The following is a 14,208-nucleotide window of genomic DNA, read 5'->3' as shown; positions in this document are numbered from 1 at the left end:
ACACTGTAATATTATGTCAAATGCAGCTGCTCCTGCATTAGGTGACGTGATTTGCAAATGACGTCATAATAGCCTTACTGACGCCTGGCAGCAGAAGTAGAATTTTAATTCGCATTAGTTAAACTTCGCATTAGCTGTTGTGTGAATGCAATTTAATTCTCATTAGTTTGATTCGCATTTGTTTACTTCGCATTAATTTACTGCGAATTAAACTCATCGTGTGAACAGGCATTAGAATTAAGGTATAACATCGACTATTAAAAGATGAATATAAATGAAAAACAGAAATCTACTTTCATAATCATAGAATCCGATTCTTGAGGTATTGACAAAATATAACCTCTGAATTCTACTGTATTCTACTGCTTGAACAGCTTAAGAGCTGTTAATAATTGTCCCTTGCTTTCGGGAAAGCAAGGGGATATTAAATCTCATTCGTCTGTCCGTCTGTCTAGCTGTCCATCCATCACAAAAACTTTAACCTTGCCCATAACTTTTGATTTAGTGGAGCCATGACTTTCATATTTCATATGTGTATTCCTTAAGACAAGACCTTTCTTTGGGTACCATCAAATTCGATCTTTTGACCTTGACCTTGGAGTTTGACCCAATTTTACACAAAAATTCCAAACTTTGACTTTGGCCATAACTTTTGAATGGTAGGTACTAGGACTTTCATATTTCACATATGTATTCTTTGTAGGAAGACCTTTTATTGGATACCAACAACTTTGACCTTTTGACCTTTACCTAGGATGTTTTCGTACTTATAAGAAAACTTTAACCTTATCCATAAGTTTAGAATGGTAAGGACAAGGGCTTTCATACTTCACATATATAATTCTTGTGAGAAGACCTTTCATTGAATGCCAAGAACTTTGCCTTTTGGACCTTGACCTTGGAATTTGACCTACTTTTCAAAAACTTTGACCTTGGCCACAACTTTTGAACAGTAGATACCAGAAATTTCATACTTCACATATGTATTCTTTGTGGCAAGACCTTTCATTTGATACCAACAACCTTGACCTTTTGACCTTGACCTTTTAGATTTTTTTAGTACTTATGAGAAAACTTTAAGGTTGACCATAACTTTTGAATGGTAAGGGCTAAGGCTTTCATACTTCATGTAATCCTTTTGAGAAGACTTTTCATTGGATACAAGAATGTTAACCCTTTGACCTTGACCTTGGAGTTCAGTGATAATTTCTAAATAGATGACTTATGATAGGGCGTTCATATTATATGCAAAATGTCATAAAAAATGACATCTCACCCAGAAGACACTGAAAGCGGGGGACCACAATTCTTTGAATTTGCTTGTTGATTTAAAAATGTGTTTGTGAAACACTGATGCCCCCAAATGACAGCTTATTGTGTGTGTTGTAGTTTCTCATTTGCAAGTCAAAGGTCAAGGTAAAAAATGTTGGTATCGAGAGAAAGGTTTTGTCACCGTCGAAATATGAAAGCCTTAGTACTTGCTTTTCAAAAGTTCTGTCCAAGGTTAAAATATTTTAAAAGTGAGTCCAACTCGAAGGTCAATGTCAAAAAAATATTTATACCTGTTGAAAGTCTTGTCAAATGAAATGCAAAAGTGAAAGCTCTAGCATCAACTATTTGAAAGTTGTGGCCAAGAATACAGTTTAATTTTTTTGTTAAAGTGGTTGAAACTCAAAGGTCCATGTAAGGAGGTCAACAAGTCTGGTCACTAAGAATACATCTGTGAAATCAGTCGCCCCATCCACTCAAAAGCTTTAGGCCTGGTTTACACTTCTGCAGACAGACAGACCAACAATGAAAAACTATATACCCTGAACTGTTGATTACAGGTACATTAAAAAAAAAAAACAACTATCAATATTTACATCTGGAAATCCCCAACCACAGAATTAAAAAGTTCTTTTTCTTGTATTCTTTTGATAGCTGAAACCTCGTTTGACCTACAAGGAATAAAAAAAATAGTTAAAATTTAGCTGAAGTGATATTTTGGTGTTTATAATTACATCCCATTCATTGAAAAAGTTGTCCTTCTAAGGAAGTTGGGAAGAAAATCTTCAACAGAAAAGTTGTGTTCAGTGAATCTTCTGAATATACAAATTACTTACAAAATTACATTCCCAAGAACCAACAAAATTTCACTAACCCATAAACATAGACCCCCACAAATTAAAATGATTGTAAAGTAATTCTTATCTCCATCAAAAAACCAAGTTTTCTGGTCATAAGGATATGAGTTATTATAAAAACATCTGATATGATAATTCCCAAATCAGATTCTCTCAGATTCAAAGATAAGATGTGTCGTGATCCACAAATTATTTAAGGATGTACAGGCATAATTTCCAAAAAGAGGTCATATTGTGTATTTTACCCTACTATTGTTTGATGTTGCTCCTTTTCTTATAATAAAAGTACACAATTGGTTAGACAAGAAGACCCTACACTATCAGAAAACTTATCAAAAGAAGGCCATAGAAAATGGTTCAATATAATCAGACTTCAGTATTTGCAAGCAAAAAATAACACATCCTTAATATTTCAAATGGTATTGATCTTTTTGTTCACTTAAAAAGGGAAGTTAAATGAATTTATAAAAGTTTGACACAATAATAAGAAAGGTAAAGATAAACAAGAGGCCCAGGGGCCTTGAATCGCTCTTCTGATAAATTTTACAACCTATCCTAAGACCAAAGATGCATCATCTGACAAAGTTTGATGATTCTTACCCAGTTAAGACTGAAGATATTTAAATGTAAGTATAAAATACTATAAGAAGGTCATGGTGATCTACTTTTTGATTTAAATTTTCTGAGTACACAAGATGCATTAATTGAAAAAGATTGATGATTCTAAGCCAGTAAGTACTTGAGATATTCAAAAGTGGGTCACAGTGACCTACTTATTGGTCAGCATTCTCCGAATACCCAAGGTGCATCAACTGACATAGTTTGACAATTCTAAGCCAATATGTACCCTAGAATACTTAAATATAGCAATAAATGTCACAAGTAGGTCACTGTGACCTATTTTTTGCTCATCATTCTCGGAAAACCCAAAATGCTTCAATTGACAATGTTTGATGATTCTAAACCAGTAAGTACCTGAGGTACATAAATATAGCCATAAAATGTCAAAAGTAGGTCATGGTGACCAATTTTTTGGTCAACATTTTCCAAAAACCCAAGATGCATCTACTGACAAAGTTTGATGATTCTAAGCCAATCAGTACCTGAGATATTCGAAAGTAGGTCACTGTGACCTACATTTTGGTCGACATGCTTCGAAAACCCAATATGCGTCAAATGACAAAGTTTGATGATTCTAACCCAATAAGTACCTGAGATATTTTAATAAAGCCATAAAATGTCAAAAGTAGGTCACTGTGACCTACTTTTTGGTCCATGATCTCCGAAAACCCAAGAGGCATCAACTGACAAAGTTTCATGATTTTAAGCCAATAAGTACTTGAGATACATAAATCTAGCCAGAAAATGTCAAAAATAGTTTTTTGTCAATGATTTCCGAAAACCCAAGATACATCAACTGACAAAGTTTGACAAGTCTAAGCCAATAGATACCCAAGATATTTAAATCTAGCCATAAAATGTCAAAAGTAGGTCACCATGACCTACTTTTTGGTCGACTTGCTTTGAAAACCAAAGATGCATCAACTGACAAAATTTGATGATCATAGGTCTAACAGTATTCAAAATATGTCTTTTAAACAATTTGAAAACAAATGCCTGCAAAGTTCAAAAAGTAGGTCACAGTGACCTACTTTTTAATAAATATGTTTTAAAGCCCCAAGATGCATCAACTTACAAGATTTGGTGATTCTAAACCTTTCAGTGTCTGAAATAATGGGATTAAATGTTTTAGAAAAGTATAGCCATAAAATTTAAGAAGTAGGTCACGATGACCTACTTTTAAGTTGATGTTGTTTGAGGACCCAAGATGCACCATCTGACCAAGTTTTATGATCATAGGCCTTAAAGTGTCCAAAATATGCCTACCAATTAATTTCAAAACAAAAGCCCGTAAAATTTATAAAGTAGGTCACCGTGACCTACTTTTGTATTAACATGATGTCAAGTCCTGAGATGCATCAACTTACAAGATTTGATGATCCTAGTCTTTATAGTAAGCAAAATATCAACATTTTTATAAACTGTAAATTTTGGTCAACTTTGAAGTGACATTCAGACCACACCCTTTGCCCCAGGGTCATGCCTTGAACAATTTTTAATCTTCAAAATATCCTGACCCTTGTATGTAAGTTTGGTGAAAATCTGCCCAGTGGTTCTGGAGAAGAAGATTTTTTTAGCAACCAGTTTTTCTTATTTTATTTTCGTGATTATCTCCCCTTGTTTTAGGGTCCTACCCTTAGTTTTAGTATAAATGGTAGACCTTGGGCCAAGGATACCCTGTGACAAATTTGAAAATGATTGGCCAAGGGGTTCTTGAGTTATGGCCCATATTCTAAAAAGTTAATGCACACCGCACGACGCACACCGCACAAATGGCCATAGCATTAGCTCTTTGAGCCTTTGGCTCAGAAGAGCTAATAAGTATCTGAGAAAATTAATTACCTCTATGAGGAGTAGTCCCTGGAAATGGCCCAAACTGGACACTTCTCAGGAGGAGGTGTTGTTGTGTCCTCTCTACCATCCCTTACAAATACCAACTGGCATCTGCAGATTCGGTCTTCAGGACCTTGTGTCTATATGCCTTGTCCAGTGCCTCTTTTCCCTTGCACAGTCTGGTTGTTTTCCAGGAAAATGGGAGCCTGACCCACTTTGTTGAGTTTTCGTCATCAGTCTTCTCGGGTGAATTTATGTCCAACTGAAGGCACTCCGTCAAGTTCTTTTTAGATGTTGGGGTCCATGACTCCTCTAGATAACTTAAGATGTTCCACAGCCTTCTTTCTTCTTTCCAGTTTCTGAGGGAAAAAGCGCATAGTTAATCATACAGACTTTTTAAAAACATATCTGTACAAGTATAAATGATAATGAACTATGTGACCTTAGTTTTGTAGAAATACCCATTGACACAAAATATCATAAATTTCAAAGAATATTGAATTCCTCTACAACTCTGCTATACATGATGAAAGAAGACTATTAATTAACAAATATCTTTGAAACGTAGGCCGATTAGTTTAAAAATAAACCCCAAAAGATCACTTTTTCATAAAGTTTTGAGTAAATTAGACTTACTGAACGCTTTCTTTTGCTTTGTTTTGACTGCTGTCTGTGAAGATCAGTCTTTCCATTCTCCCGTCTCCGTTTCTTCTGTTTGTCATTAGTAATGACATTGGTGAATGCCTCTAAAATATATAAAAGCTCAAATATAACAAACTGAACACACACACAAAAAAAAAAAACCCAAAAAAACCAGAGGCCCATGGGCCACATCGCTCACCTGAGTAACTTGGGTGATGCAGTTCTTTACCAGATTCCCCCTCTTGCTATACCTATCATGCCCCACTACCCCCTTCCCTTTTCTGACAGACGGACAGACAGATGGACGGATGGACAGCTAGACGTACAACGGACAAAATTTGAACAGAAAAGCTCACTTGAGCCTTCGGCTCAGGTGAGCTAAAAAAACCAATCTTAGGGGACTCTCTATGTTGTCACAACATGCCGTACTTCCAGTTGAAGTCCCGTTTTGGTCTGAAATGCTTTTTAGCTCACCTGAGCTGAAGGCTCAAGTGAGCTTTTCTGATCACATTTTGTCTGTCGTCTGTCCGTCTGTAAACTTTTCACATTTTCGACTTCTTTTCAAGAACCAATGAGCCAATTTTAACCAAACTTGGTACAAATCATCCTTGGGTGAAGGGGAGTTTAATTTGTTAAAATGAAGGGCCAAGTCCCCTTACAAGGGGAGATAATCAAGAAAAGACAAAAATAGGGTGGGGTCACTAAAAAATCTTCTTCTCAAGAACCACGGGGCCAGGAAAGCTGAAACTTAAGTGGAAGCATCCTTGGGTAGTGTAGATATTAAATTGTTAAAATCATGACCCCTGGGGGTAGGGCGGGGCCACAGTAGGGAATCCAAGTTTTACATAGAAATGTATAGAACAATAGGGAATCCAAGTTTTACATAGAAATCTTTAAAAATCTTCTTCTTAGAAACCACTGGGCCAGGAAAGCTGAAATTTATGTGGAAGCATCCTTGGGTAGTGTAGATTTTAAATTGTTAAAATCATGACCCCCAGCGGTAGGGCGGGACCACAATAGGGAATCTAAGTTTTGCATAGAAATATATAGAACAAATCTTTAAAAATCTTCTTCTCAATAACCACTGGGCCGGGAAAGCTGAAACTTATGTGGAAGCATCCTTGGGTAGTGTAGATATTAAATTGTTAAAATCATGACCCCCGGGGGTAGGGCTGGGCCACAATAGGGTATCCAAGTTTTACATGGAAATATATAGAACAAATCTTTAAAAATCTTCTTCTCAAGAACCAATGGGCCAGGAAAGCTGAAACTTATGTGGAAGCATTCTTGGGTAGTGTAGATTTTAAATTAATAAAATCATGTCCCCCAGGGGTAGGGTGGGGCCACAATAGGGAATCCAAGTTTTACATGGAAATATATAGAACAAATCTTTAAAAATCTTCTTCTCTAGAACCACTGGGCCAGGAAAGCTGAAACTTATGTGGAAGCATCCTTGGGTAGTGTAGATTCTAAAGTTTTAAAATAAAAAAGGGAAGGGGGTTGTTGGGCATGATAGGTATAGCAAGAGGGGGAATCTGGTAAAGATCTGCATCACGCAAGTTACTCAGGTGAGCGATGTGGCCCATGGGCCTCTTGTTTGATATGTTTCTGTCTTAAACAAATTCACTTAAAACTGATAAATCACCGGGTATAGCTTAACATGCAATATTGAAAGTGGATGCATCTCCTTTAGGCAACAAGAGTGGCCAATGTACCCCTTCTTAAAACATGAATTGTTTGTCAAATTTTCAATTTGTCAATTTTGACTTTTTTTGTTAATGAAAAATATATTTACAAACTTATCAAAATAAATATAAGTAGGGTACTGTATGTGCCTCATTTCACAGGAAAATGTTCAAAAAGACATAGGACTATTTGTGAGCAGAAATCTCAAATCTAAGGGCTAAGGGCAGATCACTCTAACTGCATAAAACTACCCTATAAGTATAGCTCTTTAGTGTGCAGTGTTTAGAGTTTCCTTAAAGTCAGCAAAATACTGACCAGCAAGAATCAGTAAATATGCATTTAATTTTCCTATTTTCATTGATCTCGAAGTTCTTTCCTGTTCAATTCAGGTTTGAGTTAAACAAAGTTTGACTGTATGTATCAGATAACTGATGTATGTCAATCACAACAATACACATATATCATTGAGGGGGCATATGGATTCAGCCCTAGCTTTTACATAAAACTTGTTGTAGCTCACAGCTGGTAAACCAAAATTCAGTATTTCAATTTCTTTTTTTTTTTATTAAATTTTGAATCATTTTTTTTCTTTTCATGCAATTGTCATACATTCCAATTCATGATTGAATTAACTACCACTTACCAAATGATCACATCCTGATTCATCATACATTTCATATGATTTAATCTCACCGGTTTTCTTTTAAAGTCAGTTTTCTTCTCTCTGAAAGGATAAATTATGTTCAGGTACTATTGCATTCTAATTTAAACTAATTATCTAATTTAGCATCAGGCATCAGCAACTACCAGGATGGGAGAAATATCTGAATAAACAAAATTTCAAACATAAGAGCATCGACTTGTTTGTACCATTCTACATCTCTAATATTGGGGGCCACAAACAATATTTATTCATTATTACCTAACCTACTGTATAATTTGTTATCAGGCATTTTCAACTGTTTCACGTTTATTTAATGTTTTTGCGTGATCATGAAAAAGTCGAACTGTTGGCCGGGTCACAGAATGAACTGTTGCCTGTTCAAAGCATCATCGTGATATTCAAGATTTTTGATGATCACGACATCACTATTTACCTGCTTTATAATTAATTAAATTGAAATAATTTAATTTCACTTGTATCAAGCAATTTCATTGGCTGAATCATTCAAAGGAATATATAATATTTTGTATAACATAACTTGCCTAAGTCACAATGAGCTACGTCAAAAACGTATTACTCTGCTTAACGTTACTTTTAAAATAATGCTCAATTTGACACCTTTTCCGGAAGAAATATTGTCTCATTGTCTACACTGAAATTAAATTATAAGGAATGAATAATACTTATTAAACTGCCCCAACTTATGTTATATCGGATAACGTAAGTTGAAATAAGCTTCATTCCTTAAATAAAACACACAAACAATCAATCAATCAATTTATTAAGAATTACTTTGAATTATTTAATATTAATTTAATCTTTATATTATGTGTTCAGCTAATTCATAGACAAGTACGTGAAAAAACAGTTCTTAAAACCCTTTATTGATTGTCTGCGTGTTTTTATTCCAATTTAATTAATTAATTTAAGTTAGGTAATAAAACACTTATTTAATGACTACTCGGTAAAACAGTCAAACTGTTGTTCTTCGGTAGTGGGGAAGACCTGGGAAACTGTTGCCCTCGGCCTTCAGCCTCATGCAACAGTTTCCAAGGTCTTCCCCACTACCTCAGGACAACAGTTTGACTGTTTACCTCATAGTCATAAAATAAGTGTATACTATTTCATTGTTCATCATGTTCATACAAGTCTTTTTTACAAAATATATATTGGCTGATACTGATGCAATAGCTTACCAGCAAAATATGATATTGCTCAGCTCATTGTTTGCCTGCACCACAGTTATGTAGAATCTGGTGTCTGTTATAATTATATTATGCACAGCAAATATAAGAAGCATGTTTTTTTTTTGGTAATTTTGACCTAATGACAGCCAAGTCTGTTCAGTGAGAACATCTTCAGAATATTAACTTTGAATGATTATATAACAATACAATTATAGCTAGCACAGTGAGCTCTAACGACAAAGCCTGAGCGAAGAGAAAATTTGGACTATTGCACATTCATTCCATAAAATTTTTTACACAGTAATTTTGATCCACAATGCATCGCTTCGTAAACAAACGCTAAAGCAACGTTCTGGTGAGAATAACAACAAAAGTTAAATGAATAATAAACTTGTCTTGATTTAATAAATTTATCTGTTTGTTGAAGAAAAATAGTCATAAATTGATTGAAATTATAGCCCTGTTCAGGCTTTGGTTTGGTAAAGCAACATACAAACGACGCACCGAATGTCACGTGCAGTTTGGCAAGTCTGAACTAAATGAAAACTGGACAAGTATCTGCGCTCACCCTAAAGGTCATACCATCAACATATTAGTCAAAATGTGGTTTATATAAGGACCCATGTCAAGTGATATTGAGCTCAGAGAAAAAAAATGAACATGACCTCTCACATAGTTCCTATTTTCTTTCACCGCGAGTCAGTATCACTTGACATAGGTCCTTATAACTTCATGTTGGCCTACACAGGTCAATAATTGTGAAATAACTGATAATTCAATCTGATGATTCATTTGCATTACTTAATTGATATTACATATGTAATTCACTTTTAATGTAGGCTTTTCTTTTTTAACATCTTCATCTCAGCAGGTCAGACATTAGAAAATTTTTCTTTTGAACAGTGAAGTATTTCAATATACAAAGTTATTCTCTTTTAGATAAGTGGACGGGCTTTCGCCTACATCCACTTTCTAAATGTATGTTTTCTTACATATCATTCTCATGCATATGATTAAGGGTTATGCTATAAAGCTACAATCTATAACTGTTCTGATCTGTCATGAATAATCGGATAGTTGCGATTGAAGACACTTTTCGTAAAATATTGATGGTTTTTCATAATTCTGAAACAAAAATAGCTCATCTATACCTTGTCATAATTCATAAGTTCCAAAAAATCAAAAGAGTTGGCTAAAGTCAAGCTGGCTAAGAAAATTTTTTATAACATTTAAGTGTTTATCGAACCCGATGTAAAAACACCCATTAATTAATTAAAGTATGGCCCCCCAACTAGGAATTGTGCCACTTAGGGGGGCCCGGATAACTTCGGCGCAAGAGCGCTTCTAACGGTTTCAAGTGTATAAAAGGACCCAATTGACACCGTTTCTAGGCGCCAGAGCGCCAAATTTACCCATGTAATGTGATACTACAGAAATACTATACCGGTCTAGAGAAAGCGCCCAGCGCCCAAACTAGGAATTGTGCCACTTAGGGGAGCCCGGATAACTACGGCGCAAGAGCGCCTCTAACGGTTTCAAGTGTCAAAAGGACCCAATTTACACCGTATCTAGGCACCAAGGCGCCAAGTTTACCCCTATAATGTAATATAATACAGATACTATACAGGTCTAGAGAAAGCGCCTTGCGCCTAAACTAGGAATTGTGCCACTTAGGGGAGCCAAAAACAATGTGGTGCAACAGCGCCTCTTACGGTTTCAAGTGTCAAAAACGACCCTTTTGACACTGTTTCTTGGCGTCAGGGTGCCAAATAAACCCATAGAATGTGATACTATAGAGATACTATACCGGTCTAGAGAAAGCGAAAAGCGCCCAAACTAGGAATTGTGCCACCTAGGGAAGTCCAGAACACTACGGCGCAAGAGCGCCTCTAACGGTTTCAAGGGTGAAAAAGGACCCAATTGACACCGTTTCTAGGCGCCAGGGCGCTAATTTTACCCCTATAATATGATACTTTACAGATACTATAAAGGTCTAGAGAAAGTGCCAAGCGCCCACATTAGGAATTGTGCCACCTAGGGGAGCCAAAAACACTGTGGCACAAGAGCGCCTCTAACGGTTTCAAGTGTCAAAAAGGACCCAATTGACACCGTTTCTAGGCGCCAGGGCGCAAAGTTTACCCCTATAATGTGATACAGGCCTAATACAGATACTATATCGATCTAGAGAAAGCACCTTGCACCCAAACTCTTAGGGAAGTCCGGAACACTATGGTACAAGAGCGCCTCTAACTGTTTCAGGTGTCTTAAAAGACCCAATTGACACTGTTCCTAGGAGCCATGGCGCAAAGTTTACCCCTATCACGTTATATTATACAGATATTATACCGGTTTAGAGAAAGCGCCCAGCGCCCAAACTAGGAATTTTTCCATTTAGGGGAGCCTATCACGTGATCATAGAGAAAGCGCCAAGCGCCAAAATTAAAAAGGACCCAATTTACACCGTTTCTAGGCGCCAGGGCGCCAAGTTTACCCCTATAATTTGATACTATAGAGATACTATACCGGTCTAGAGAAAGCGCCCAGCGCCCAAACTAGGAATTGTGCCACTTAGGGGAGCCCGGATAACTACGGTGCAAGAGCGCCTCTAATATATATCAGTTTCAAATGTCAAACAGGACCCAATTGACACTGTTTCGTGATATTGACACCGTTTTTTCCAGGGGAGCGCCAAGGCGCTAAATTTACTCTATAATATGATACCTTACAGATACTATAAAGGTCTAGAGAAAGCGCCAAGCGCCAAAATTAGGAATTGTGCCACCTAGGGAAATCCGGAACACTACGGCGCAAGAGCGCCTCTAACGGTTTCAAGTGTCAAAAAGGACCCAATTGACACCGTTTCTAGGCGCCAGGGCACTGAATTATACTATACAGGTCTGGAGAAAGCGCCCAGCGCCAAAACTAGGAATTGTGCCATTTAAGGAAGCCCGGAACACCATGGTGCAGGAGCGCCTCTAACAGTTTCAAGTGTCAAAAAAAGGCCCACGCAATTGACACCGTTTCTAGGCCCCAACGAGCCAAGTTTACCCCTATAATTTGATACTATACAGGTCTAGAAAATAAAATTTCAGTTAGGAAATGCTATGCTAATGCTTTTATTTGCCTTATCTTAAAATATTATGTCGTACGCTAGACTTATTATGTCGTCCGTACGACATAGTATCTCGTAGGTACGAATTAGTATCTCATAAGTACGAGATATATATAAATGTTGTACGAACGACTTAGTATGTCGAAGGTACGACTTATTATCTCGTACTTACGACTTAACATTGGCGGATCCAGAGGGGGGGGGGGGGTTCCGGGGTTGGAACCCCCCTTTATTTTTTGCCAAGTGGAGAGAGAGAGAGAGAGAGAGGATAAAACGTTTTCCGAGGTTATATGTTTGTACGTCTTATTTATTGATTGAATGGATAGATTCTCACACATTTAGTAATAGTTTCCTCCAATCACCTCCTCTATTATATTTTTATGAGAGAATGGTAGAAAATATTCTACTTATTTTTATATATCTTGCATATGATATGTAACATGGGAGGTTTAATTTGATACTAGATTCCCGCGATCTTTGGCTGTGTTGGCTATATATGTACCGTTTTTATCAGATCTTGATCAATTGAACGAACTAACATGTAACTCTTTGTTTTAACCCCCCCCCCCCCCCGCACCCCACCTAGAAAAGGTTTTTCAAATTTTTAAAGAAAATACTTTATAATCTTCGGAAGTGATACGAATCCATTCAATTTTAAAGCTTCCGTATTTTTTGATTTTTTTTTTGTTTTTGTTTTGTTCGGAATGGGGGTACGCATTTTTTTAAAGGACATAAAACAAAGATAGTATTTATCACAACCTTAGACCTTTCCATACACGTCTGTGAATCTTTGCTTGAGAATATGTATTTGCGAGGGGGGGGGGTTAGAGGGGCATAACCTTGGAACTCCCCCCCCCCCCTTTCAAAAATTGCTGGATCCGCCCCTGCTTAACATCTCGTACGTAAGAATTAGTATCTCGTACGTATGACTTACAATATATTTCTTTTTCAAGTGGCAGTAATACGCTTCCGTACATTAATTATTGCGATTAAACTTTGGTTTACTATAATGATAACATTGATTTATTTATACTTTGATACTTTTATTTACAATTATTGTTAAGACTTTAATACTTTGATCTTCTATAGTTCAAACTTTGAAACTTCAATTTTCTGTAGAGAAAACTGTGAAACTTAAATTTACAATGGTAAAACGTTGGGAAACTATAGTTATTAATAACTATATAGTAAACTATATTTTTCTTTTGTTATAGGGTTAAAATTTCATAAAATATTGTAATGTACAAGTAACATTTTCCTATGTGCTCAACTTTGTAAAATCTGTCCAGCTGTTGTCGGGTTTTTTTTTCGTAATATAAGACATTCATAATGGCTACTTGATGAAATATAAACTATTTTCAATATATGTTTGAAAAAATAATAAAACAAAAACTGTGCTATCAAAATTAAAGACTGAAATTTTTTATGTATATTTTTAATGAGTTTATCTGTAACATGTGAATATGTATGAATTTTTATGTATGAATTAAGTATCTCTGTCAAACAAAGATTTTCAGTTTAAGGATAAACCTTACAAAATGTAAAACTTGTACATCGGAGAGTATATTTATTGCTTATTTCGGCAAAAAAAAAATAGTAGACTCTATCAAGCATCAAAGGCTCATTTAACCCTTCCCCTTCTTTTTTCACTTGTCAGTTTTCCGAGACCTGGAGACTTTTTTTTTAATCTGAAGTCAATCATTTTTGTGGTTGTTGTGTACAACCCCATTAACCAAAAAAAAAAAAAAAAAGGGGGGCGGGGGGCGAAAAAAAGGAAAAAAGATACGGACGTATATCATATTTCGTAACTGAAATTGAATGTTGGATTGTAGATGGTATTGATATATTGTATGTTAAATTGTACTTGTAATTAAAAGGGGGAAAAATTGCATTGGATTTTATATTAAAATACGTCTAAAATCTCCGGAGGAACTCCTATTTTTATAGACCAACTTCTTAAAATACCACAGATGGAACAAACAGGTTTGTTTAAAAGGGCAATAGTTATTTACCATCTACTGTTAATTAACTTAAAACAAGGCGTTAAAAAAATGAAGTTATCAGATTAAAGTTTACAGAAAATAGAGAACCTAATTTCTGGATTAACACATTATTTCCTGGTTGAACAAGACGGAGAAGAGCAATAAATGGCCAGGCGTTAGCTGATTGGTTAAATTAGGCAACGTGTATACTTTAAGTTAGGGCTAAAATATAAATGTTTGAAATCAATGATGAAATGATGGAAATAATAGATCGAACTAAAAATTCGCTTTGATTCTAAATGTAAAATGATTGCTATATTTCGAAAATTCCCATCACAATGTACATAAACATTCG

At 35.8% G+C, this 14,208-nt stretch overlaps 1 protein-coding gene across 1 annotated transcript; it reads right to left on the bottom strand.

Moving 5' to 3' along the window:
- Positions 1–299: 299 nt before the first annotated feature.
- LOC134249643 (uncharacterized) lies at positions 300–9,942 on the bottom strand. Its single transcript, XM_062731976.1, has 5 exons — positions 9,911–9,942; positions 7,552–7,632; positions 5,217–5,326; positions 4,590–4,939; positions 300–1,940 (listed from the first exon to the last, which is right to left on the bottom strand). Exons 2-4 carry the CDS (start codon positions 7,579–7,581, stop codon positions 4,672–4,674), a joined length of 408 nt encoding a protein of 135 aa, XP_062587960.1. The 5' UTR covers positions 7,582–7,632; positions 9,911–9,942; the 3' UTR covers positions 300–1,940; positions 4,590–4,671.
- Positions 9,943–14,208: the final 4,266 nt, after the last annotated feature.

Source organism: Saccostrea cucullata, unplaced genomic scaffold (assembly GCF_032062105.1).
Source record: "Saccostrea cucullata isolate Sc308-1 unplaced genomic scaffold, CSIRO_AGI_Scuc_v1 ctg4279, whole genome shotgun sequence".
NCBI classification, from domain to species: domain Eukaryota; kingdom Metazoa; phylum Mollusca; class Bivalvia; order Ostreida; family Ostreidae; genus Saccostrea; species Saccostrea cuccullata.
Note: the sequence above shows the minus strand (reverse complement) of the source record. Positions and strands in the feature narration are given on the sequence as shown.

Coding starts and splice junctions, on each gene's coding strand:
- LOC134249643 (XM_062731976.1), bottom strand. CDS start 7,581: ATGTATGATGAATCAGGATGTGATCATTTG. Junction 5,327..7,551: donor AATCAGGATGTGATCATTTG/GTAAGTGGTAGT, acceptor TATATATTTTAG/AGGCATTCACCAATGTCATT. Junction 4,940..5,216: donor AAAGCAAAAGAAAGCGTTCA/GTAAGTCTAATT, acceptor TTTTTCCCTCAG/AAACTGGAAAGAAGAAAGAA.